At 42.0% G+C, this 22,553-nt stretch overlaps 1 protein-coding gene across 2 annotated transcripts in view; it reads left to right on the top strand.

Moving 5' to 3' along the window:
* LOC308471314 (rho GTPase-activating protein 7-like) overlaps positions 1-22,553 on the top strand; it is a 90,818-nt gene that overhangs the window by 10,970 nt on the left and 57,295 nt on the right. Inside the window, exon 1 of one of the 2 annotated variants that reach the window (XM_080995214.1) lies at positions 14,077-14,465. The exons of the other annotated variant lie outside the window; for it this stretch is intronic. Coding sequence (XP_080851340.1) covers positions 14,351-14,465 — 115 coding nt within the window. The 5' untranslated portion in view covers positions 14,077-14,350. Of the gene's footprint in view, positions 1-14,076; positions 14,466-22,553 lie in introns of those variants that run through there. 2 annotated transcript variants of the gene reach the window in all.

The following is a 22,553-nucleotide window of genomic DNA, read 5'->3' as shown; positions in this document are numbered from 1 at the left end:
AGTTTTCCTATTGCAGCACATGAAACGGAAAACGCGCCATCTTTTTTGGCAATCCAATGGCGCTAATCATTGCAAGGCAAATGGTCTCTTGTGGCAAGTCAAACACTCCTCCACGTGAAGTCTAGGAAATACTATTTTTCACACGAGGATTTATCCCCTCTGAACCACACAGTTCTCTAGGAATGGATATCAAGCATATGATAATTGTATAGCAAAATGTGCATATCCTAAGTGATTGCATCATCTTTGGCTTGCTATAGTATCAAGAGGGCCAGCAGATTCAATCAGCAAGTGGAGAGCCTTTGGCCACAGACCTAGTTAGCCCTACCAAGCCTACCAGTCATAGGAAGGCTTGAAAGGGAATTCCAGCTGCAGCTACAAAGGAAAAAGCTGGAGCGTGCTCCTGAGCCTTCCTCTGCAGCCATGGCTTGTATTTTCAATCACCTGTTGTCATGTGATGTTGGATAATTGACAGGAGGGTGACTTCATCTACCTGTCCAAGGGGCGCACAGAGGGCCAGATCAACACCTCTCTGGATCAAATGGTACTGTCAAAAGCAGAATATTTGTTTTTGGACTTGTAGCTTCACTGCTCTGACTAATTGATCTAGCACTATACTGGCGATTCACTAAAGAACTGGGAGGATCTGAACCATGTCCGTAGCCAAGGGTGGGCAGGGAGGAGTAACTCCCCCCCCCCCAATAATTTTTTTAATAAAAATACATAGCAAAGTGAGGTTCTTCCCCTGCTAACAAAAGGCCTCCCCCCCCCCCAACAAAAACCCTGGCTGCACCCATGATCTGAACAGAATGTGTGTGTACTTTTGTTCTTTGCGCCTCACAGTAAAACATGTTCCCCGCTGCTGGAGATATCAAGCTAAAACACCTTTCAAACACAGGAATAGCTTGATATTGACTAGGATACCTTGGGGGACCTTTAACGTAAATCCTTTCGCTCTCCCACATTCACTACTGTTGATGCTATTTTTTCTTTTGAATCTGCTTTCCTTCAGTTCTGTCTGATGATAATTCCATTCCTTCTAAGGAAGGATCTCCCTTAACTTGTATGTGTGTGAGAGAGCGTGAGCGTGAATGCACTACTGCCGAGCTGACACATGGTGGCTACAGTTTGCCCCAGTTCCAGAGTGTCATCCAAATATCTCTGTACTCCCATAAGTTCACCACCACCCCATTTTTTATTTATTTATTTATTTATTTATTTATTTATTTATTTATTTATTTATTTCTGAGGTTTTTAAGGTAGATTACAAAGAGGAGAATAATGGTAAGGCAATATTATATGGTCAGTTAAAGTACAGAATAATGCTTATTTTCAAAAAGCTTAATTAGATTGATAGACATTGGTTTAATAAAGATAATATATAAAAGTACAAATATTATGCATTTCTAGCTTATTTAAAATGACACAACCAAGTGCTTAAACTGTAATAAAATAGTATAGCTGTAGCGTATAGTTTCTGATATGAAATACAAATTTGTTTGTTCATGCACTTTGTTCTTGCACACCCATTCCCTTCAAACACTTTCACTTGATCAAGATGAGGATTTAATTTAAGCCTATGCTGGGTAGTGTTAGTTCAAGACTGGCCAAGAACAGTTCCCTAACCCAAGTGACTATACAATGGCAATCCAAGATACACAACCCAGGATCCCTTGAAATGTCGTGGAGGTAATTATTGGCATTTGCATGGCTATACACAAGGTGAGGGTTGTGCCCTGGCCTGACTGGCAAGTTGCAACGGATTATAGGGTGCATGTCTCAGATCTCATGCTGCTTCATTGGCATCCATGAAAAACCTGTTGCCTCCAGCAACTATTTGAGTTGCTTGTGCTGCTGACACCAGCTCTGTTCATTCAGCAGAAGGAACTGAGAAGAATGGAAGGAATCTGCCACCTTTCATCCTCTCCCGGCCTCCCTGCAGTGTATACTCAGCAGGATGTAAATTTCTGTTGGCTGGCTAGTCCTCCTGAACTACAAATTGTGGACTGTGTCCTTCTATTCAGTGTCTTGGCCCTTGCTGCATGAGTGCCTCCTTAACTCATCAAGTTGTGCTTCTGCTTGGCTGTGACTGGGTCCAACTCTCTGCAGGAGTAGCACAATTCATGTGGTAGGCAAGGGAACAGATTTGAGCTGGCCTGAGCACTTTTTGAAAGCTTGCTTCTGTTTTTCCCCTCCACCCTTGCAGCATGAACAGCCAGGATATTTGGAGAGCTGTGAATAGTTTGGAAGGGCACAAAATCCTTATTGAGGCAACAGGGACTTGAGGCAACGAACCGTGTACTTCAAACTGTGTGTCTGTGTATGTTGAGAGAAGGTGCAGTGGGAACCTAGCGAAGTAGGTTACCTTCCTTGGTAGTGTGGAATTCGGTCCTGCTTGTATTGCTCTTTTGCAAAACTTGTTGCAGCTTTGCTTGCTGCAGTGCTCCGAGAAGCTGTGTGTGTGTGTGTGTGTGTGTGTGGCTTTCCAGTCAGCAAAAACTCGCTTCAAACTCGAGGATCTTTTTCCTCTTGCTCTCTTTCTCCATGCTGCCAAACTGAGCCAGGTCCTCTGAAGAGCAGCTCATTCCTGTACAAGCAGTTGGCCTCCTCGAGGGTCCCTGACCTTATTAGCAGTAAGGGGATGCTTCTCTGCCACTTCCAGGGAGGGAGGGTCATGAGAAGCAGCCATGAACGTGATGAGAATGTAAACAAAGGGCCAGATGCACCTTCCAAGACCTACATGGGGGACAGTTTCCTGAGGTGATACAAAATTCGACTTTACAGAACTGTGTTTCATTTTGTGTAGGGTCTCCCCTTCCCTTTTGATTTGCTTGCCCAAAAGGTAAGACTAACAGTGTTTGAGTCTTGCTGACATAACTCATTCCCTTTTACTGAATAATTAAACATAACTGTAGCCTGTTTTTTGCTTTGAGCTATCCTTAGAATGCTAATGCCACTTGTGAAGAGGGTCATTTTGATCGGGGTCCTCTCAGACCTTAACCCCGTGCTGCCCGGATGTGACGTTAGAGGGGTATATAATTTATTATATTTAAGAGCTGCATTGGTCTCTCCAATTTATTCTGTACCAACCTGAAGGCTGTGTAACTTGTCAATTAAGTTGCTTGCCTCCCGTTCTAACACTGATCAGTCTGCCCACTGCTAGAAGAGGTGGGGGTGGGGTGGGGTAATAAATGAGTGTTGTGTCTTTTAGCAATAACTAAAGTGAAGCGCAGGATATTCCTATTAAGCTTTTGGTATCTTTTATTCGCAGGATCAGCTGAGCTCATTAAAGCTAATCTCCTAATATCTTATACAGAAGCCTATTGCCACATGTATTGCTATGAGTTTAGAGGGGTAGGCTTTTGCCTGAACCCCCTTCTAATTCCTGGATCCAGACCAGATTCAAGTTCTGGAATAGCCAGGCTACCTTCCTGGTGTGGTAACTGCCCTCCAAGTATAGGCCATTAAGGTAACAAAGGAAGCGGCTCTGTGCCAGACAACAAATGGGCGGGTAGATAGAAATACAAAAGGCCTGAGTTGGGAGTTGACTTATGTGAACTAGAAGCTAGAAGTAAGGCTGAAGGCTGGACAGCTGGGACACAGAATGATGCCTAATATGTGCTAGAATCCAAGACTGTGGCTATGGGAGAAGCAAGACTATCTTGGGGTGTTAATGCTGTGAGCCTGTCCATCGTAGGCTCAGATTATATATATGCGTACATAAACCAAATATCATAAAGACATCACAGTCTCCGCTGTCTCTCATTTCAAGGAGAAAAAGAACCCCTGGGGAAGTGCCTGAAACCCCTGGAATCTCGCACCGCTCAGTGACTGGGGTTGCATAAAACAGTATTATAGTTACAAATCGGCCACTTGACAGCAGGTGGAGTCTAGCCCATGTCCTCCCTTTATTCAGGTTTGCTTAGAAAGTAAATGTCAGTCTGATTCTAAGTATGGAGACTAACCTTTTCTCTTCTCATATGTGCATACATGAAATTGAATAAATAAGCAGACTCTCCACTATGTTGAAGGAATTTAGTATAAAGGGGCCCACTTGGGAAAGATGTCTCTTGGCACAATCAGGGGAAGTGGTGATAAAATCCCTTTTTAAAATATACTTGCAAACAAATGCCAGAAAACTGGAGCTACATTAAAAGAGATTTCTGAAGAAATAAAAGGGAAAGACTGCTGGGTGGCAGTGGTTTATAAGTCCTGCTTAATCTGCATGCTAAAGTTCTTCAGGAAAAAGGAGCTTAATGAAAAATGCTAATTACTGAAATCATGTATTCATTAGTACCGTAGATGCAGCATGAGACACTTGAAGGAAGAATTTCTAAAGTATTTTTGGTGGTATTCTTAACTGAGAAAGCCAGTTTAGCTGTTTGACTGCTGCTTCTTTTCCAGGTCTCAACTGCTGTTGTACCATATATGAGAATCAAATCCTGAACTGGTTGCTGTAAAATTCTGCAGATTAATGTCCAAGAATTATTACAACAGACTTCAAGAAGCAATGTATTAGGATGGCACTGTGCCATTTACAGAGGGCATTTCCTATGGCCCTCTTAATCAGATGCTCAGTAGTGAGCCACAAAAGAGAGCCTTTCAGTGGTGGGCCCCTAGATAGGGATTTTTTTCCGCAGGGAAAAAAAGCCTGCCAGCCACTATGTTGTTACTTATTTGGTACTAGGTCAAGACTTCTCTGTTCCAATACCTGGTTTTAAGGTCTTGTAGTACAGTTGGTGGTTTAAATGGCAACATTAAATGGCTGTTTTTGTTCTGTGGTGTGTCTATAGTCTTGAATTCTGATGGCTGGTTGCATCTCAAGTTTATTTTACAGCATGGTTTTATTGTAATTTTTATTCTCTTTTCTTTAGTACAATGTCTTGAGAATTTATGAGGTGTCTCATAAATATAATTGTGATACATCCTTTGTAGATGTGAGTTGAACAGTGAGTCCTCTGCCTTGCAATATTAATTCCTTTGTCCTCTTTCCTCCCTGCCTTACTTCCTCCACAGTCCTTTTTGCAAACTTAGGTGGGTGATGGGGTGATGGATCATGACTTATACAGTGGTACCTTGGTACCTGAAAGGCTTGGCTCCCAAACGTCGCAAACCTGAAAGTAAGTGTTTGCGAATCTCTTTCAGAAGCCAAACATCCGAAGCGGCTTCCACTTGAGTGCAGGAAGCTCCTGCAACCAATCAGAAGCAGTGCCTTGGTTTGCGAACGGTTTCAGGAGTCAAATTGACTCCCAGAACGGATTAAGTTCGAGAACCAAGGTACCACTGTATTGAATTTGTTGGTCACCTTTCTACAGGGAAAAACCAAACTGTACCAAAGATAGAAGAATAAAAATGAAGCATTCCATTTTAAAAGTTTCATACTGTAAAAATATGAAACCCAGTCTCAATATGGCAATCATGTCATAGTTGTGTACATATTGCATCTTTTAAAGCACATTCTCCCCCCTCCCCAATATTTCTGGCATTGTAGTTTGTTAAGGATTGCTGAGAATTGTAATTCAATGAGAGGTAAACTACAGTGGCCAGAATTATTTGAGGAGGAAAATGGGCTTCACATGTGCTTTAAGGATAAGAGTGTGTTCACAACCTTTGGTGTTTGACCTTGTGAACTAGCCTTTAGGCCAGCAGGTAGTTAATTGCCTAATACTTGTCTGTGAAGCGAGTGCAAAATCACTGTGTGAACAACGCGGATTCTGAGCTGGCAGGTGGCTGAAAGTTTTATTAGAGAAAATTACAAGTTTATTATATATGCAAGTGGATGGGAATTGGTCAACCTATGTTATTCTGTTACTAAATTATAAGAAACATCTTATATTAGAGCCAAATGATGTGGCAGATTTAACATTTCTTCTTCCCTTGCTGTGTTCACATGCGGTGGTCTCTTCTTATGGAGCTTAGAGGCCTTTTTTAGCTCACAGAGTCTCCAACAAATTTGGTAAGAATACCCTTGTAAATGGCTTGCCCATTTGCAGCTCTTTCCTAGTAGCTGAACCCTGGGGAAGAAGCCATGTCAGTACAAGTCCTGAAGTCTGGCAATAAGAGAACAAGATAGTTGTTGGAGACTTTTAAAAGCAAAAGTTTTTGTTTTGTAGTTCTTGACTAGAACCACTTCCTCTTTCGTAGGAATAGTGTCTGCTAATGCAGAACAGAGCCACTTCTCACTATTTTTAGTTGAAAAGCTTTGTGGTTTGCCTTGTGACCAGCTTCTGTTTTGACTCTGTTCAGACATCATGTGCTGATCATCCAGACATCCATGCTCCATTCTTCTCTTTTTCATGTCAATTCCCTCTTCCAAGTTCACTCTAATTACAATTCAAACATCACAGCAAGCTATGGTTAGAGGAAACCTGGCCCTGGAGGACGGGAGAAAGAAACTAGGTAACGCATGAGGCCAATCTTCTGAACCTGTGTCTGAATCATCCATATCTAGGAACCTTGACTATTTATTTTTATTTATATTGCACATTAAGCACATCTTAAGAACTGCCTTACATCCCAAATACTTGTGTATGCAAACCAATGAAGATGTATCTATAGTCTTTGCACCAGCTATGAAAGTTTTTTTCAATTTTTTTTGTTCTAAAAAGTAACATAATGACAAGCCTTGCCAGACAATAACCTAAAACAGTTTATTTTAATAAATGGATATCAATGAAAGATAAAGAGCTTACTTTCCTGAATGTGGTTTCAAGTATAAATGGAATGTAGGTGAAATTATTAAATTTGTATTTATATAGAATAGTTCATCTTAGTGATTGTGATGTGATTATTTTTTTATTAGTGTGAAAGTGAAAATAAATGTGGACTTCTTGTCATGTTGCATAATCTCTCTTACCCTGCAACATCCCACTGACCTTAGTTCTCTCGCGTGCGAGAGAAAATGAAACCCAAAGATGCTTGATTCTTGGTCTCACAAGAGCATGATACCCAAAAAATGAGCGTCTTTTGGTCAGACGCTCTGGAATAAGGTAGCTGATTTGTGCCAGAGCGCCGGACCAAAAATGGGACATCCCAGGGATCCAATCAGAAGCTGGAATAGGCTTCTGTTATTCCGGCATATCCTGCTGAAATCCCGTTGAGGATTAGGGCTGGGCAGTATCAGCTTTTCAACATCACGGTGCATCACCAGCCAAACATTGCAGTTTGGTGATATACAGTGATGTTGAAAAAACGAGATGCATTAGCCTCTGCCTGCGAGGCATTGTGTGAAACTGTCCCAGCTCTCATCTTGAGAGCTGAGGTGGTTTCTTTCTTTTTTTTTTTTTAAGATATTTATTAGGAGTTTCCAAGTTACAGAAAAAGAAAGAGAACAATAAAGAATTAAACAAAACAAAACAATACCTTACAATACATAAAAAAAAGAAAAGAAAAAAAACCAATACAATAAAACAACGAAAAAACAGAACAAAAACATTTAAAAACACATCCAGCCTTTCCATGTATTTACCTTTCATATACTTGTTTCATCGACCTTCTCACACCTCCCTTTTTTGTATTCTAGTTCAATTAGCTATTTCAGCAAGTCCTTTCCATCTTTCTCAATTTTCGTTCTAAAATTTGACTTAAGACACTCTAACCTTAAATTTTCCACTTTGGTCCATTAACAGTCTATTTTTACTTGATTCTTTATAACATTTCTGCTAAAGCCATATAGCTTCGTTCCAGCATCCTTCTAACATTCATTAATTTTGCAATATTTCTGTAAATATACTTTATTTTTTTTCCAATCTTCTTCCACTGACTCTTCTCCCTGGTCTCGGATTCTGCCAGTCATTTCCGCCAGTTCCATGTAGTCCATCAGCTTCATCTGCCATTCTCTTTACAGTTGGAAAATTCCACTCCTTATAGCAGTTTCAAAGTCCTCCTCCAGAGGGAAATAGTTACTGTTTATATTAAGTTAGTCCAAAGTATCCCTTTTTTTTTTTTTTTGGAAGTTACAATTGCACCATTATATTTTGTATCAAATCTCAACTTTTAAATCAAGAAAAAATAGTTGAAACTTTTGAGTCCAGCAAAGATAGTTAAAACAATGTAGTTAAGGTAGTTAAAACAATGTATCACTCTTGTTTCGCCGACAGTCAGAATGAACGATCTATTCACAGTCTATGCGGAGCTCCGAAATGCAGCAATTTTAATGGCTGCCGTCCCCAGGTTCCGAGCGATGGAAATTTAGCTTCTCGCTCTCTTTTAGCAGGCAACTAATGTCCAAAAACTCCCCCCCCTCTTCCCCTGCTTCCAAGGGGGGATCTCTATTTTTATGCTGGAAATTTAAACGTTTAAAGTAGACTTTTCAGGCTTTAGCTTAAACCTGTTTGCTTCTGATTATTTACAAAAAGAGGAAAGGCGGACTTCCTGTTTTAAGCCTCCCCCCGTTCGTTGTCAAATTCAGCTTTTAAAACTCCAATTCTTCACTTTACTCACGGGTAGTTATTTTTAAGTCCAATTGTCCACAGGGAAAATGTCAGCGCTCTCCGGCAACGGCTGTGTGGCTTCACTCCATGAAAGTAGCAGTCAGTTCGCAGCACCGCGCCACTCACCCCACTTCGCTCCGGAGCCCAAAAATGGGATTCCCTGCGAGTAGGGTGTGGGATATAAACACAGGAGCAGTCAATGACAACATTCCTAGAGTGTACATGTTAGAACATGGGGAGGGATGTCAGTCCAGCAAGCAGGTAAACTTCCTGGGGACGGACTTCCTCCGCATGTGACCAGAGGTGGGTGTGGCCTCACCTGTGCAGGTAATGACAAAAGCACAGGGCAGGCAGCCACTCTCTCTCTCTGCCATTTTCCTTCGATGAGGAAACATCTAAGGATGCTCTCTTGGCTCCCAGCCAAGAGAGGAGATAAGGACTATCTTGCTACAAGATAGATTCTAAATGTATGTAACCTTTTTAAGCTGTCTGCCTTCTGGGATCATATTGTGAACAGAACGTGAGTAAACTCTTTTATACTTTTATAAAGACTGTGTCGTGACTTGTATTTTAAGAGGGAACAAAAGGGGAAATTACCAGAGTAATTATTATAGAGGTTCTAGCGAACCTGCGCACACGTTACCGTTGCGAACTTAAAGGGGAATGTCTATAAACTCTGCTGATATTTTGGGAACTTGTTAGCACAAGTTGGATAAGGATATAATTAGTCAATATATCCTCTCCTGCACCCCAGAACATTCCCACATAGGGGAGGCGCTCTTGGTGCCCGCCGAATCCCACGTTCCCAGGCTACCTCCACCTGGGATTTTTAAAGGGTCCCCACCTTCGCCGCGGCGGGAAGACCCAGTTCTCACGGAGCAGGTTCCTCCGGTCAGAGGAACTCCACCATTAGCCGATGGCGCCGACCCGGAAGTCCTAGAGCTGAGGTGGTTTCACCCAGGCACTCGCGGGCTGGGACAGTGCAGCTTGTTTGCACAGCTCAATTGGGCATTGGGAAGGTTCCCTTTCTGCACCTGAGACAGCCCTGGTGCTTTCCCTGCTTGTGCATGAGTGGCAGGAGCCTCGGGGCTGCTTTGCGCCGCTCACCTGGGGGAGAGAAAGGCTCCCCCTCCCCAGCTGTGATAGCCCCGGTGCTCTGTGCACAAGTGAGCAGAGCATCGGGGCTCCTTTAACTACTCGCAGCAACTGTGCTTACTAGCTGCATTTTGCTCTGGCAGGGATGGAGCCTAGTCAGGTTGAAACAGGACAGAGTTTAATTTCCTTGCCAAATCATGAGGCTCTGCAGACTTCAGAATACAATGGAGACTGGAATTAAACAAAGGGAAGATAAATTGCTACTAAAAAGTAAACAGGTAGATCTTGCTTTCCACTGTATTGCTGACTGCATCTTGTTAAAGATCACTTTGCTGAATAGCTTGCGCCTTATGGGATTTGGACATAGATTTTGCAAATTCAAGGTGATATTTGAAATGACAGATATTGGCAATTTGTGTTACTTTTTTGGTGTATGGGAAGCTAAACAAAGTGCAAAGTTGAGAGCATATGTCTATGGTGATGCAGTTCCAGTGAATTTGAGAAGACAAAAACAGAAAAGGCTGCAGGAGGGTGCAATGAAAAGATAAAGGTGCAGATTTATATTATATTTATTATAGGTACAGTAGTTTCAAGGCTTTGTAGCAAAACCCAATGCTATCCAACCACCTGTGTCAACTTCCATAGTATTATTTCTTAATCAAGCTTGATGGGCTTCATCTCATTTTGATCTGTACAGATCTCACTTCCTTAAAGAACTTCCTGTTTGAAACATTGACAAATGTGTGCTTTATGTAACTCTCACTCAGATCTGGCTGATGAAGAACTGGTTAGGCTCAGGCAATAAGTTTGCAGTACACTTGTGAGTTTGCCTCTTCCCTTTTTTAGCAGTTAACCCCTACTGCAGATCACTAAAGCTGCCTTCTGTTTTCAAAGCCACTTCCTATTATTCCAAGTAAAAAAGCCTGAAGTCTGCACTGATACATCCAAGAATTGAAATATGTAAGCCAAAGTGTTGCAAATTCGTATGGTGGAAATGTTACTCTCATAATAATCTTGGACATTATATGACATAAGCATAGCACTTTATGAGAAATTAGGTTAACAATGGTTTTGGCAAACTACTTCTATTTCTATATTTTTCTACTTGGAAATTGAAAAACTTTATTTCATTTACTTCAGATATACTAAAGATCCCACTGCAGAACTGGTAGCTTTATTTTGCTCCTGGCATGTGTAATTACTATGTGATTTGTCTCAATAACACATTGGGCTTATATTGCTATGCAAATTACTTGATAGATTCAAATGACAAACTCTAGCAATCGTTTAGTGCAGCCACTCTGCTGAACCCTCTACTCTTCCTGCCCCTTCACCATACATGACAACCCATAATATTGCAAAGAGCTGCAAATATGGTTGTAAATATACAGTAAAATTAAAAAGAAACAAAACAATGTGGCTAATACATTGTTTATTGATAAGTGATAACCAATAAAGTTGTCAAGAAACTATTTGCATACATGCATTCTTTTGGAATAATTAAAGCACACTAGCATATGTTTAAAATCAAAACTATTTACAGCAGCTTAAAATTTAGGTTAACAGGCATAGCAGGATTTTCCCAAATCCACAGGCTAGTAGGGTAGAGTTGTCTCTTGCTTGCATAACTTCCTGTAAAAAAGTTCCAAATGTGTCTTGGAATATATTTTTCTTTTTAAAAGATTTGCTTGCTATTTGAATTCCTGAAATGAAGGTAGAACAGTTTTTAAATAAGCTTCCTAAATGTAGTTCCTTAGCTTTATAACTTGTACTATGGAAAGGTGAACATAAGGATTAATATTCAGAGAATGTAATATCAATAGAAATACTACATTGCTACAGGCAAACCTGCAGTAAGTTATTCCTTGCGGAGGAGGGAGGTATGTTTCTATCCAGCTTTTATCACATCTCTTCTCCTCATGTCTCCAGTAGATCCCAAACAGATCCATGCCCTCCAGATGTTTTACACTATAATTCCCAGAACCCTCTGCAGTAGTATTTTATTGCAGGTGTGTTCTGCAATATGTTCCTAAGACAAAACAGAGCTTAGTGGTAAATTTATTCAGCTTTAATTTGTTCTGTGATGCTTCCCCAATGCCACCATATTATATTGCTCTCTGGAGAGGCTCTAATGCAACAAAAATGGGACAAAAATAAACCAGAACATATGAAATAGTTAATTTCTGTTAATTTCTGATTGTGAAACATTTGTAATGTGAATGAGCATTCTGGCCAATATAGTTTTGCATTCACATTGAAAAGTGGTTTAAAAGAAGAAACACTTTCTGGACTTTTTCCACTTGAGGCATAATGTTGTTCAATAAAACAAATACTGTATTTTCCCTCCATAAGGCACACTGGACCATAAGGCACATCTAGTTTTTAGGGGGGGGGGAAATCAAGAAAAAAAAATCTTATTTCCCCCCCTCCCAGCCCCAAAGAGCAAAGAAGCCAAGACAGCGAGCGGGATCCATCTCGCTGGCTGTCTTGGCTTCCTCTTTAGCCGCGCGCAACCTCTCCAGGCAGGAGAGGCTGCGCACGGCTTTGGCAGAAGCCAAGACAGCGAGCGGGATGGAGGGAGCGCTCCCTCTGCACTTTGGAGGCTTCGCGTTGCTATCGCTGAAGCCAAGGAGCCTGCATTCGCTCCATAGGACGCACACACATTTCCCCTTAATTTTTGGAGGGGGAAAAGTGTGTCCTATAGAGCGAAAAATACGGTAATAGCAACTGATAGGTACACCTATCCTTTGCAAAACCATCACAGATTATATGATGTTTGTTTGTTGGCATATTGAACAGAGCTTGGCGCTTTGAATATTATGTCCTTTTGTCTAAAGCAGGGATAGGGAACCTGTGGCCTTGTGGATGTTGTTGGACTTCTGTTGCCATTGTCGAGAGCTCCACAGGTTCTCCATAGCCAGCTCTAAAGCAAATAGACAAAGGGGGGTAGGGAGTTGAGGAAGTGAACAGCCAGATTCTGGATAATGCTTGGGGAATACGGATAGTATTCAACAAAGTTTTACTCAGAATAAACCCACTGAAAGTAATGAATACGACTTAGTTAAAACCATCAATTTCAGTGGATCTGCTCTGAGTAAAACCTAGTTGAATACCACCTTGTTTATTTTCTGACATAACAGCCAACAATTCAAACTGGAGAATCCATTCAGGCTTAAATGATACACTTGAACATAATCTGCAAATGAAATATATCTGTAAGGTGACACCACGTGTGGCACACTCTAGCAGTTTGAGGGAAGAGGTCCTGGCACTGCTGTCTTTTCAGTATACTCTCTCATCCTAGGATGGGAATAGTTAAAAACCTACCACTGAAGGAAATGTCAATGTCAAAGCAGTGTTTTCCACAGAACATCTATTTGAATATTAAATGCACTTTCATTCCAACGGTCATTGTGGATATGACTGCCAAGGTTCCACAACTTTTGTTTGAACTATTCATTTATCATAATGAAATGACAAACACGATTTATCTGGTATTGGGAAATATTGGGCAGTGTGCAGCGCTTCCTGCGCATGCAGTCTGAAATCTGTACTGTATTAACCTTAAAGTCAAGCTATGGAGATGGGAATAGGATGGAAGGGAGAGTGGGCTTTTATCTGTTGAGCGCTTAGCATTTGTTAAGCAGTGGGGGGAATATATGATTTTAGCATGACACATAATCACTGTGGAGCATTTCCTGTCACAGGATAAAGTAATGGCCCCCGGCTTAGATGTGGGGTGCAGGGGGGGGGGATGAGACAGGCAGAAGGTAGCTCAGGATCTATGGATATAGTTTCTGAGTGATTTGAGTTAGACCAGCAAGGATTTTTGACTCCCAATTTAGCAGAAATAAAATGGCTCCTTTCTGCCCCTTGGCCGTCCTAATTTTGCTGCTGAAATTAAGACAGCTTGGGATATTTTTTATGTGCAGGATTGTGAGCTCCTGTACTCGTACCCTGTACCCTGGGCTCAGAATTATTTCATTCTAAGTGTATAAGAATCTTGAGGATCTAGGAAAAGCAAACTCGAACCTGCAAGCCTAATTTCTGCCTGCCTTTGGCTTGCTTTTAATAGGAATCTGTCGAATTCAAAGATAGCTTTGTGCAGTGAGTATGACCTGTAATACTTAAATGAAACTTCCAGGTTGAGACGCATTTGCAGCAGCAGGAGGAGGCAGCAAACTGAAGGGAAAGCCTGCCGTGTTAATTCCTTGCTTTGGGGTTCCCAGACACATCTGGCTGGCCATGGTGAGAAACAGGATGCTGGACCCTTGGTCTGATCCAGCAGGGCTGCTATTCCCACACATAAGAGAAGAACGGAGCAGTAAGAAAACTGGAAAACAAGGAAGTTTGTTATACACACTGTTGAGCTGGAGGAGCTTGGAAGTAGTACAGAGAACTGCCTGCCTGGCAATGTTATTCTGTGGTTGCCTAACTCTTTTATTTGCACTGCAGAGCAATCAGCATGTTTTTTGTTTTTTATAAAATGTGGCAGCTGAGATGCAGATCTGCTCTGAGTCAGGGGGACTCCGTCAGGCTGCTATTTCCTTTTCAGCCTGACCCCAGATTGTTTGGAAGGAGTTTCTCACTCTTCCTCCACCCAATTCCTCCCCCCCCCCTTTCCATCCTGGCCTCTGAGGGGTGTTAACAAATTACATGCATGCTCTTTATACAGCAACCTTCTCTCTCCACACCACACCCCCCATCTGATCTAAAAGGAGAAAACTGCCTGGGAGAACTGCATTGTCAACGATGGTAATTTTTTACTCAGCTCATTGGATCTTAATGGGCTAGCTGTGCCTCTGTGGGTTGCACAGCAAAGGATGGCATACCCAGGGAGGTCTCGTCTGAGGAGGTCTTTCAGTGAGCATATCAGGGTCTCCACCAACAAAGCCTGGGATGTCTTCTGGAAGAGCGCACGAGAAAAACGCTTGTCAGGTCAGTTGTCTGCGTTCTTTCACTACTAATCTTCACAATTTACTTGCCTTTATTGACTGTGTGGACTTCCCATACCAAAAATGGAGAGGAAGTCTCTTAGGGAGCTATCAATGTTGTATTGGCATAAGTATATATGTTATCCCACCTGAGATCGTGGATCGGGGTCATACCTTGGTAGTTCAGAACGGGAAATGCAGGATATCGACTCATTGCTTTCTTAGTTGTTGATGCAAACCAGCCTCAGTACATCACTTTCCCAGTTAAATATGTCAAGTGAATATGTAATAAACTAGACATTGGAATTTGGAATCGTGTGAAATCCTGGATTGTGAAATGTCAGATTAGTCCTGTTCTTTCTTAGTGCATGCAACTCTCAAGTGTGGTGACCAAAAACAGCTGTTATGAAAAGCCGTAGAAGAAATCTAAAACACTTGGAACGAAATGGTTGTATATATGTTCAGTTCACTGCAGTATGCAATGTTTTGATGTTCTAATGCCAAATGGAGCATATATAACTATTGAACCTTAAATCTATGTGATAGCGTGCAGACTGACATGTTGATACCCTGACACTCAGTAGGGAAATCTGGTAATACCAAGCGAAACATTTTAGAAATGTGTTCTAAATACAGCACTTTTCAAATGGTGCAGCTGTGTTCGGAGGACACCTCTTTTTTGGCAACGAAATTTTGACTTTTTAGCTTAACCCCAGAGTCATCTGCGACTGGACCTAATGGTCAGGGGTACCTTTACCTTTTTAATACTGCTTAGCAATTAACCAGATCTGTTGTTAGGAGAATATTGCTTCCTGTTACCCCCAAGTTCAACCAGGTGAGTAGGGACTGTGGGAGGGAGGCTTTGCACCTGTACCAGGATGGGGCAGGTGTGGTTCTGTGCGGCTGCCTGTCTGTCAGCATGTCTGCTAGCAGTGGGGCGGGAGAGGGGGCAGAGCCTGAAGCTATCAAAGTCTACTCTGCTCTTGGCTGTGGTCCTCTATCTGGTCTTTGAATTCTCACTCACTTGCCCTGGTGTAATATAGGTATTTGTTTATTTCTATATTACATTTATATCCCATCTTTTTTTCTGAAAGGAGTTCAAGTAGCATGCATGGTATTAATTGCCAGCCTTGTTTAACTAGGTTAGTCATATTAGTAGGGTTTGTACCAAATTAAAAGCATTGGTTAGCATTTTGAGGTACACCTTTATAGTAAAAGAAGGACTCTTAGACTAAAGACTGTAGGACCCTAGGGTGGGGAAAGGGCATCCTTTGAGACTTGCTTGAACCCCACACTCAAAATATTTAAGGCTGGGAGGGCCTGGGGGATGTGAGTCGGCTAGGCCTTGGTCAACCAAGAGATCCCTACTGCTCCTATTTGGGACAGCTTTCTTTGCTTACTATGAATGACATCCACCCAGGTATTCAAGCTTAATTGTTACATGTTCAGGTGGACAAGTAGTGCCTTCAATGAAATGGTTAACTATGTCCAAAAACATGAGTATTAACCAATAGTGGAGGTGCTCAGGGCACCATTCTAATTGGTTCTGTTTCTGTAAATTTTGAACGCCTAGAGATTTTGGAATTGATTAAAGCAAATGAGAGGCCTATGGCCCTCCAAATGTAGTTGGAGTCCAGCTCCCATCAGTCTCATCCAGCATGGCCTTTTGTTAGGTGTGGTGGGTGTTCTGGTCAAAAAACATCTGGAGGACCACAGGTTCCCCATACATGCATTAAAGGAACCTTAATTCAAACATTGTGATACTAAAGGTTTACTTATACGGCTAGGTCTGCTTATTGCCGTCTGTCCTGGTAAGGTCCAGTAGGCCTGCTGTTTATGTTCTTTGCTGAGTCTGGGCTCATAAGAATGTTAAGAGTCATAGGCAGGCAGAGCAAAGTGTCATTGACATGGACACAGTTGCAAAGATATGCTAGCAGTGGGGAAGCTGGAGATCAGTCTTTGCCAGGAACATCTGTATGTGGCTTTGGGTAGGCCAGTCACTCTAAGTTTTGGTTCCCCATATGTGAAGTATGATATACTGCCATATGTCCTCTTTTTCCAGTACACATCCTCTTTTTCATGGGTAGAGTTGTCATAGCAATCCATAGAAGAAGTCGGCAAATTTGTCCCTTTTTTTTTGCTCTTCAAAACATGGCAACCCTGAAAAACTACAATCTGTAATACAGATTGTGGTGTAAAAGAAGTAGGATAAAAAAAATAATCATAGGGACAAGATTTAGAACATGAGACATTAATTAATTAATTGCTCTTGTAAGTTAAACAGAAAAGTTAGTGCATCTGGGAGATAACGTTAGGAATCTCCTTTGCCTGGCAAAGAATAATCCAGAGTAGTCTAAAAATCTCATGTATTTGAAAAGGTTTCAAGAACTTGTAGATACTGATGCTTGCCAGGGTTAAATCTAGTGAATGGAAAAGCTATTTTCCAGGATCCTCTTCCATAATCCCCTCTCTTTCCTTTGCGATATTCATCATTGATTGATTGATTGATTGATTGATTGATTGATTATACTCTAATCTATTTGGGGTAGGGTGGTAGGCACATATGCTTTGCATGCCCAAGATCCCACGTTCAATCTGTGTCATCCCCAGGTTGAGCTGAGCAAGACACCCACCTGGAGAGCTGCTGTCAGTCTGTCTGCAATGCAGTGCTGAGCTAGGTGGACCAGTGGTCTGATTCTGTATAAACCAGCTTCCTATTTATTCTGTTATCCCGCAGCACAGGCTTGCTTTTTACAGAATTAAAGCTGGGAACCTGAAGGTTGTGGATCATCCTGGTGAACATTCATGGACTTACATCTAGGGAATGGTGGCATATCTCCAGCTCCACTTAACTTAAAGTGAACATACATTATTAAATAACTAGCAAGATGTCTCCCCCAATGATAGAAGGATGCAAATATAAATGACGGGAGTGTGTTGCTGTCAGGATGGACTGCAGCCAGGGCCCATTAACCTCACTGTGGCAGTTCCCTCAAGCAGCAGACTGATGACGCTGGGAGGGGCAGCGGATCAGAAAGAGAAGGGCCTCCTCATGTGCTTTTGCCACTCTTCCTTTGGCTGTGGATTCAGCGCTGTGAGGATCTTGCCGCTGTCCACCTGGGCAGGGCTCTGGGCCTGACGACACCCCAGGCTGCCTCCAGTTGCCTAGGACACAACGTCCCCATGGAGGCCGCCACAGGGCAGAGGAGGCAGTGAGGGGTGTGGACCGCAGACACTGCCCCGTCTGCCACCCTGGTCCCCAGCATTGCCCCCACTGGGAATTTCCTGATGCCAGTGATAGTGCTGTTGCTGCTGCTTGTTGAATCACCCTTAACAAACTATGATTCTTGCAGGGGAGCACCAGTTTATTGTTTGCCTTCGGTGGCAAAATTTATTGGGCCAGCCGTGGCTGCAAGAATGTGTGGTATTGAGTACCAGTTCCTACTTCCAGTCTGATTTTTTGAATGTGTTATTTCCATTGTTCCTCACTTTCTGCATTCATTTGGAATCTCATCTGTCCCTTTATTCACCTTCAGTTTTGACACTGCAAGAGTGACAGATGGAAAAGATCATGTTGCTTGCTCTATTCCTCCAGCCACTAAATTGGAATCCCTGCTTACTTGATTTGATTAGCAGAGATAAGAAAACTGATAAAGGTATTATACAGAGTGGCTCTCTGGGCATCCTCTATCTCCACACATTTTGAATTTGAGCTAATCATCAAACACGTTTAAAAACCTTGCTATCACCTCATTCACTCACCAGAGCAGGGGAGGGGGGATCTCTTGCCATAATTCCACTGCAAGAAGCCTGCTCTTTTGACTGTGTTCAGGATTCTCCCAATAGCAGATTGATGAGATGGCTGTGGGAGACTGGATGTTAAGAGTATAATGCAAATGTTTTTTCTCAGGCACCCATTGGAAAATTTATATTGAAGTATTAAATAATATAAATAATCTTAAAAAAAGTTAAGCTGAATTGATGATGAGAGACATTACTTTTTGTCTACCATTCCACCTCTCACTATAGACACCAATATTTAATTAGCCAAAAGTGGTTGCATTTGCATCACCTAGTCTGCAATCCTAACCCCACTTACGTGGGATCAAGACCTATTGAATTCAGTAGGACTGACTTCTAAGTAGACATGGTTAAGATTGCACTGTTAATGGGCCTTTTTCTGCCCCTGCTTGATTCCTGCTTGTTGCTGTCATTGAGGATTCTCTGTTCTTTCTCATCTCCCCTACCAGCCAACTCCTCCAGTACACTCTAAAACTTCAAATGCCATAGATTTATATAAAAGCCAGTTTGCAATGTTCTGTTGTAATCTAGGCCTGGCAGATAAGAATGACCTCAAACCTCTTAGTGGCTGAGGTCACCAAGGCCCGGTCTCAGCAGCACTATCCCAGCCATCTTATAAGCAATGTGGTTGGTTTTATATATGGAAGTTTTAGAAGAATCTGGGGGAGAGCATGAGATCTGGGGCCTGCATCAAAAAATTGTACTTCAGCCACAGACATACCCAGTGACCCCCTAACTATGCCCCTCTCTGTTTTCCCCCAGTAGAATTCAGGCTTGGAATGAAGAAGGCAAACAGAAAGCAAAAAATGTTCCTCTTCAACCAGGCCTTTGGCCGATTAATATTCTACAGCCTTTTAAATGTGTCTGTGGGAAGGGGGGTATTGTTTTGTTGTTTTTGTTTTAAGTACTTATTTGTGTTTTTATATTGTATTCTGTGAGCCACCTTAAGTTGTTGTGATGAAGGGTGGTATACAAAATTTAACCACCACCATCACCTGCCACAGCGGTAAGAAAATGCCCCCCATATATAATAACATAATAATGAATTAACATAATTATATAATAATGAATCAACATTTAGGTAAAACATTAAATACTTGGCACAGGAGGACTCCTGTGACCAAAATGAAATAATAGATTTATTTCAGTCACTGACCAGAGTGCAACATAAATTATATAAGTTAAAACCTTAATCGCTAATTTAAAACATATTAAGACATTGGCCGTTAGATTAATTCAAAGCTTGTCTCCTTAATTTGTGACCAAAATGGATTTGGAGCTTTTAGTAAGTACAGCAATGTGTTGGCACACTGCTTCAGATTCCAGGAGGTAATCTCTAGCCCCCTAAAGGGGGGGGGGGGGCATAAATACCTGACTCTTCTATGTGTGTAGGTAGCCTCTTCCCCAACAGCTACAATTAATCTTTGATGAAATAACCATTTTTCTTCAGCTGTTGGGAGATGTGAGAGTATTTTGGAGCTAAAATAAAGCATTCCACACATAAGATAAATAAAAGCTTTAATGGCAATGACAGTAACAAATGGCCAAGTTACTTGAACTGGCTTTATAAATATTTTTCTTTTAAGGAGCTTTATGGTTTGTTCATTTGAATCATCTAGTCCTCTAGTACAATCATCTTGTGTTAATCTCAGTTAGGAAGAAAGAGAGATTCATACGGCTGTCCTACAGCTGGTATTTATCCTGCTTTGAACATGTAGGAGTTCCTATAAGTGGGATCAGTCTCCTTCCTGAAAAAGTGATATAAAGAAACATAAAAGTTATTTCTTTGTTTCTTTATTAAAGCAAGGGTGAAACTGCTGTCAGAGCTACCCTGGATATGCTCTATTGCCTTTTGATTTATTTATTTTTTGTGGTTAACTCATTGGTTCAACCTGGGGGTGGGGAGTAACATATAGCTAATTAAAGAAGGACCCCTGGATGGTTAAGTCCAGTCAAAGGCTACTATGGGGTTACGGCGCTCATCTCGCTTTCAAGCCGAGGGAGCTGGCGTTTGTCCACAAACAGTTTTCTGAGTCATGTGGCCAGCATGACTTAACCGCTACTGATGCACGGAGGACCGTGATGAGTGCCAGAGCGCACGGAAACGCCGTTTACCTTCCCACCCCAGCGGTACCTACTTATCTACTTGCACTGGCATGCTTTTGAATTGCTAGGTTGGCAGGAGCTGGAACAGAGAATGGGAGCTCACCACATCGCAGGGATTCGAACCGCCGACCTTCTGACCAGCAAGCCCAAAAGGCTCAGTGGTTTAGACCACAGCGCCACCTGCGTCCCTTAGATAATTACTGAGAACTGGCTTGTGCCTTTGTTAATTCCAGCAAAGTTGGATGAGAAATCTGGAGAGTGTTAGCATTCACATGTAACACAGATAAATGCTGTGAAATTCTGAACACTTGGAGCTGCATCTGAGTGGCCTGCTTAGCCGTTATGGAGCACATGATGCTGCAGAGTTGCTTAAGCTAAGCTGGTGCAAATCTGATTAGTAACCTAGCACCAAGGAGTTGCCTTCATTGTTAGACAACTGTAAGGGAAATGAAGGCACATCTCTCATGTATTGTTAAAATAAAGGCGAATGTAAGTATCTGCAGTATAAGACTGAGGTGCTTCTAGTACAGTTCCATGCCAGAAGCAAAGGGACAAGAAGCTTGGCAGGTAAATGAAAGCCCAGGAGGATGGCAAACAGAACATGCTTGTTTGGGCTTCTGATTATTCCTAGAAGGATTTCGTGACTGATATAAAAATGGTGTTTACCTTTTTTTTAAAGGAATCAATATAAAACTGTTAAATCTCCAGAACATTCTTGGAGCTACCACTTGGAAATCATGGTCATTGAGAGGACCGTTCCCCTTCTGGAGAAAGGCTGCAAAGCTTGCACAGACGGATGAGACATCAGGTGGAATCCTTTAGTCTAACATCTGTTAGGGGGTGAAGTGGTGCTTCACCCCCACCTTCAAATAGCTCAATCACAGGGGTACCCTGTTAGAGGGGGTCTAGTTGGAAGTATGTGTCCAAAAGCCAAGGCGTTCAGCAGATGGGCCATGGAGCTTCCTGCAATGACTTGGGAGGGCCACTTGTGTAGACCTGTGTCTTGCAGTGGACCCATCAACCCTAGGATTGACTTGTCATGCCTCAGTCCTCCACCAAGAAGCTAAGAGGGGTATACACCCAATGTCTACTCCAAATCCTGCCTACATCTGGAATAAATAACATTGTGGCCAAGTTTAAATTCCCAAAACGTTGTCCAGTTTGTTCACTTTCATAGGGTAGGCCTTGCTCCAGTAGGAGGGATCTCTATAAGTGAGCCCACAATGACAGCCCTGTGTCACTATCAGTTGGAGAAAAGGCTTGTTTTTAGCTGGGGGAGTGAATGAGCAATAGTGAATACTAGGCTTTGAGATGGAATTCCATAGGAATATCAACTAGGTGACAAGCAATGTTTCTACAGCAGGGTGACAGTGAATTTTTACATATCCAGCTGTGTTTTATTATCCTCTGTAAACATAGAAGCATGGGGAAGTTTTAAAAATTCCTACATATTTTTCCATTCCTAATGTTTGTTACTATTTTGGTTCTTAATACAAATTGCACACACATTTTTTGTCTAGCATTCCCCACGTCCCTCACACACACCAAAAGCCTGCTGTAGCAACGGTCAGAATGTCCTCTACCAAACATACAATTGTTCTGCAAGAGTAGACATTAAGTAGGCCTTTAATGTGGAACTGTTCAGGGTCCTTTCTTTTCCAATATGCCAATTATATCTTGGTTGATCTAAGCATCTGTTGCAGCAGGCAAATCTCTATATTTGTGCTGGTTCCCAATTTTCTGTCAGGCTCATTCACTGCATTGTAGAAGTATCTAGGCTTAAGAAAAGAATGTTATATTCAGTGGTGTGTGGGTGTGGGATTCCTGTCTTTAATTCCACTTCCAGCTGATTTGTGAAAAACTGAAGCTGTAGAAAGGCTAAGGAACTTTAGGGTGGAGTTGAAATGGGGATTCCATGCAGGAGGGAGGGAGAGAATTGTCTGAAACTGTAGAGGAGCAGTAGTGTCTGAAGGTGCAATCTCCAGGGCGGCTTTGTACAACCTAGTGGGGAAATTAATTTCTAACTAATTTCATCAGCCGCTGCAGAGAATCCAGCTGTAGCAGTGTTTGGATGAAGACCAATCCTGGAACTATCACTTAGCTTCCCTGCTGTGCAGTAAAAGTTGAATTGAGCAATCCTTTTCACTTGCCTTGGCTGCTGGAAGGAGAGGATATGTTGCAAAAG

The sequence above is a fragment of the Podarcis pityusensis genome (genome assembly GCF_964106645.2).
Source record: "Podarcis pityusensis genome assembly, chromosome: 2".
In the NCBI taxonomy this organism is placed as follows: domain Eukaryota; kingdom Metazoa; phylum Chordata; class Lepidosauria; order Squamata; family Lacertidae; genus Podarcis; species Podarcis pityusensis.
This window is presented reverse-complemented; position numbering and strand designations above follow the sequence as displayed.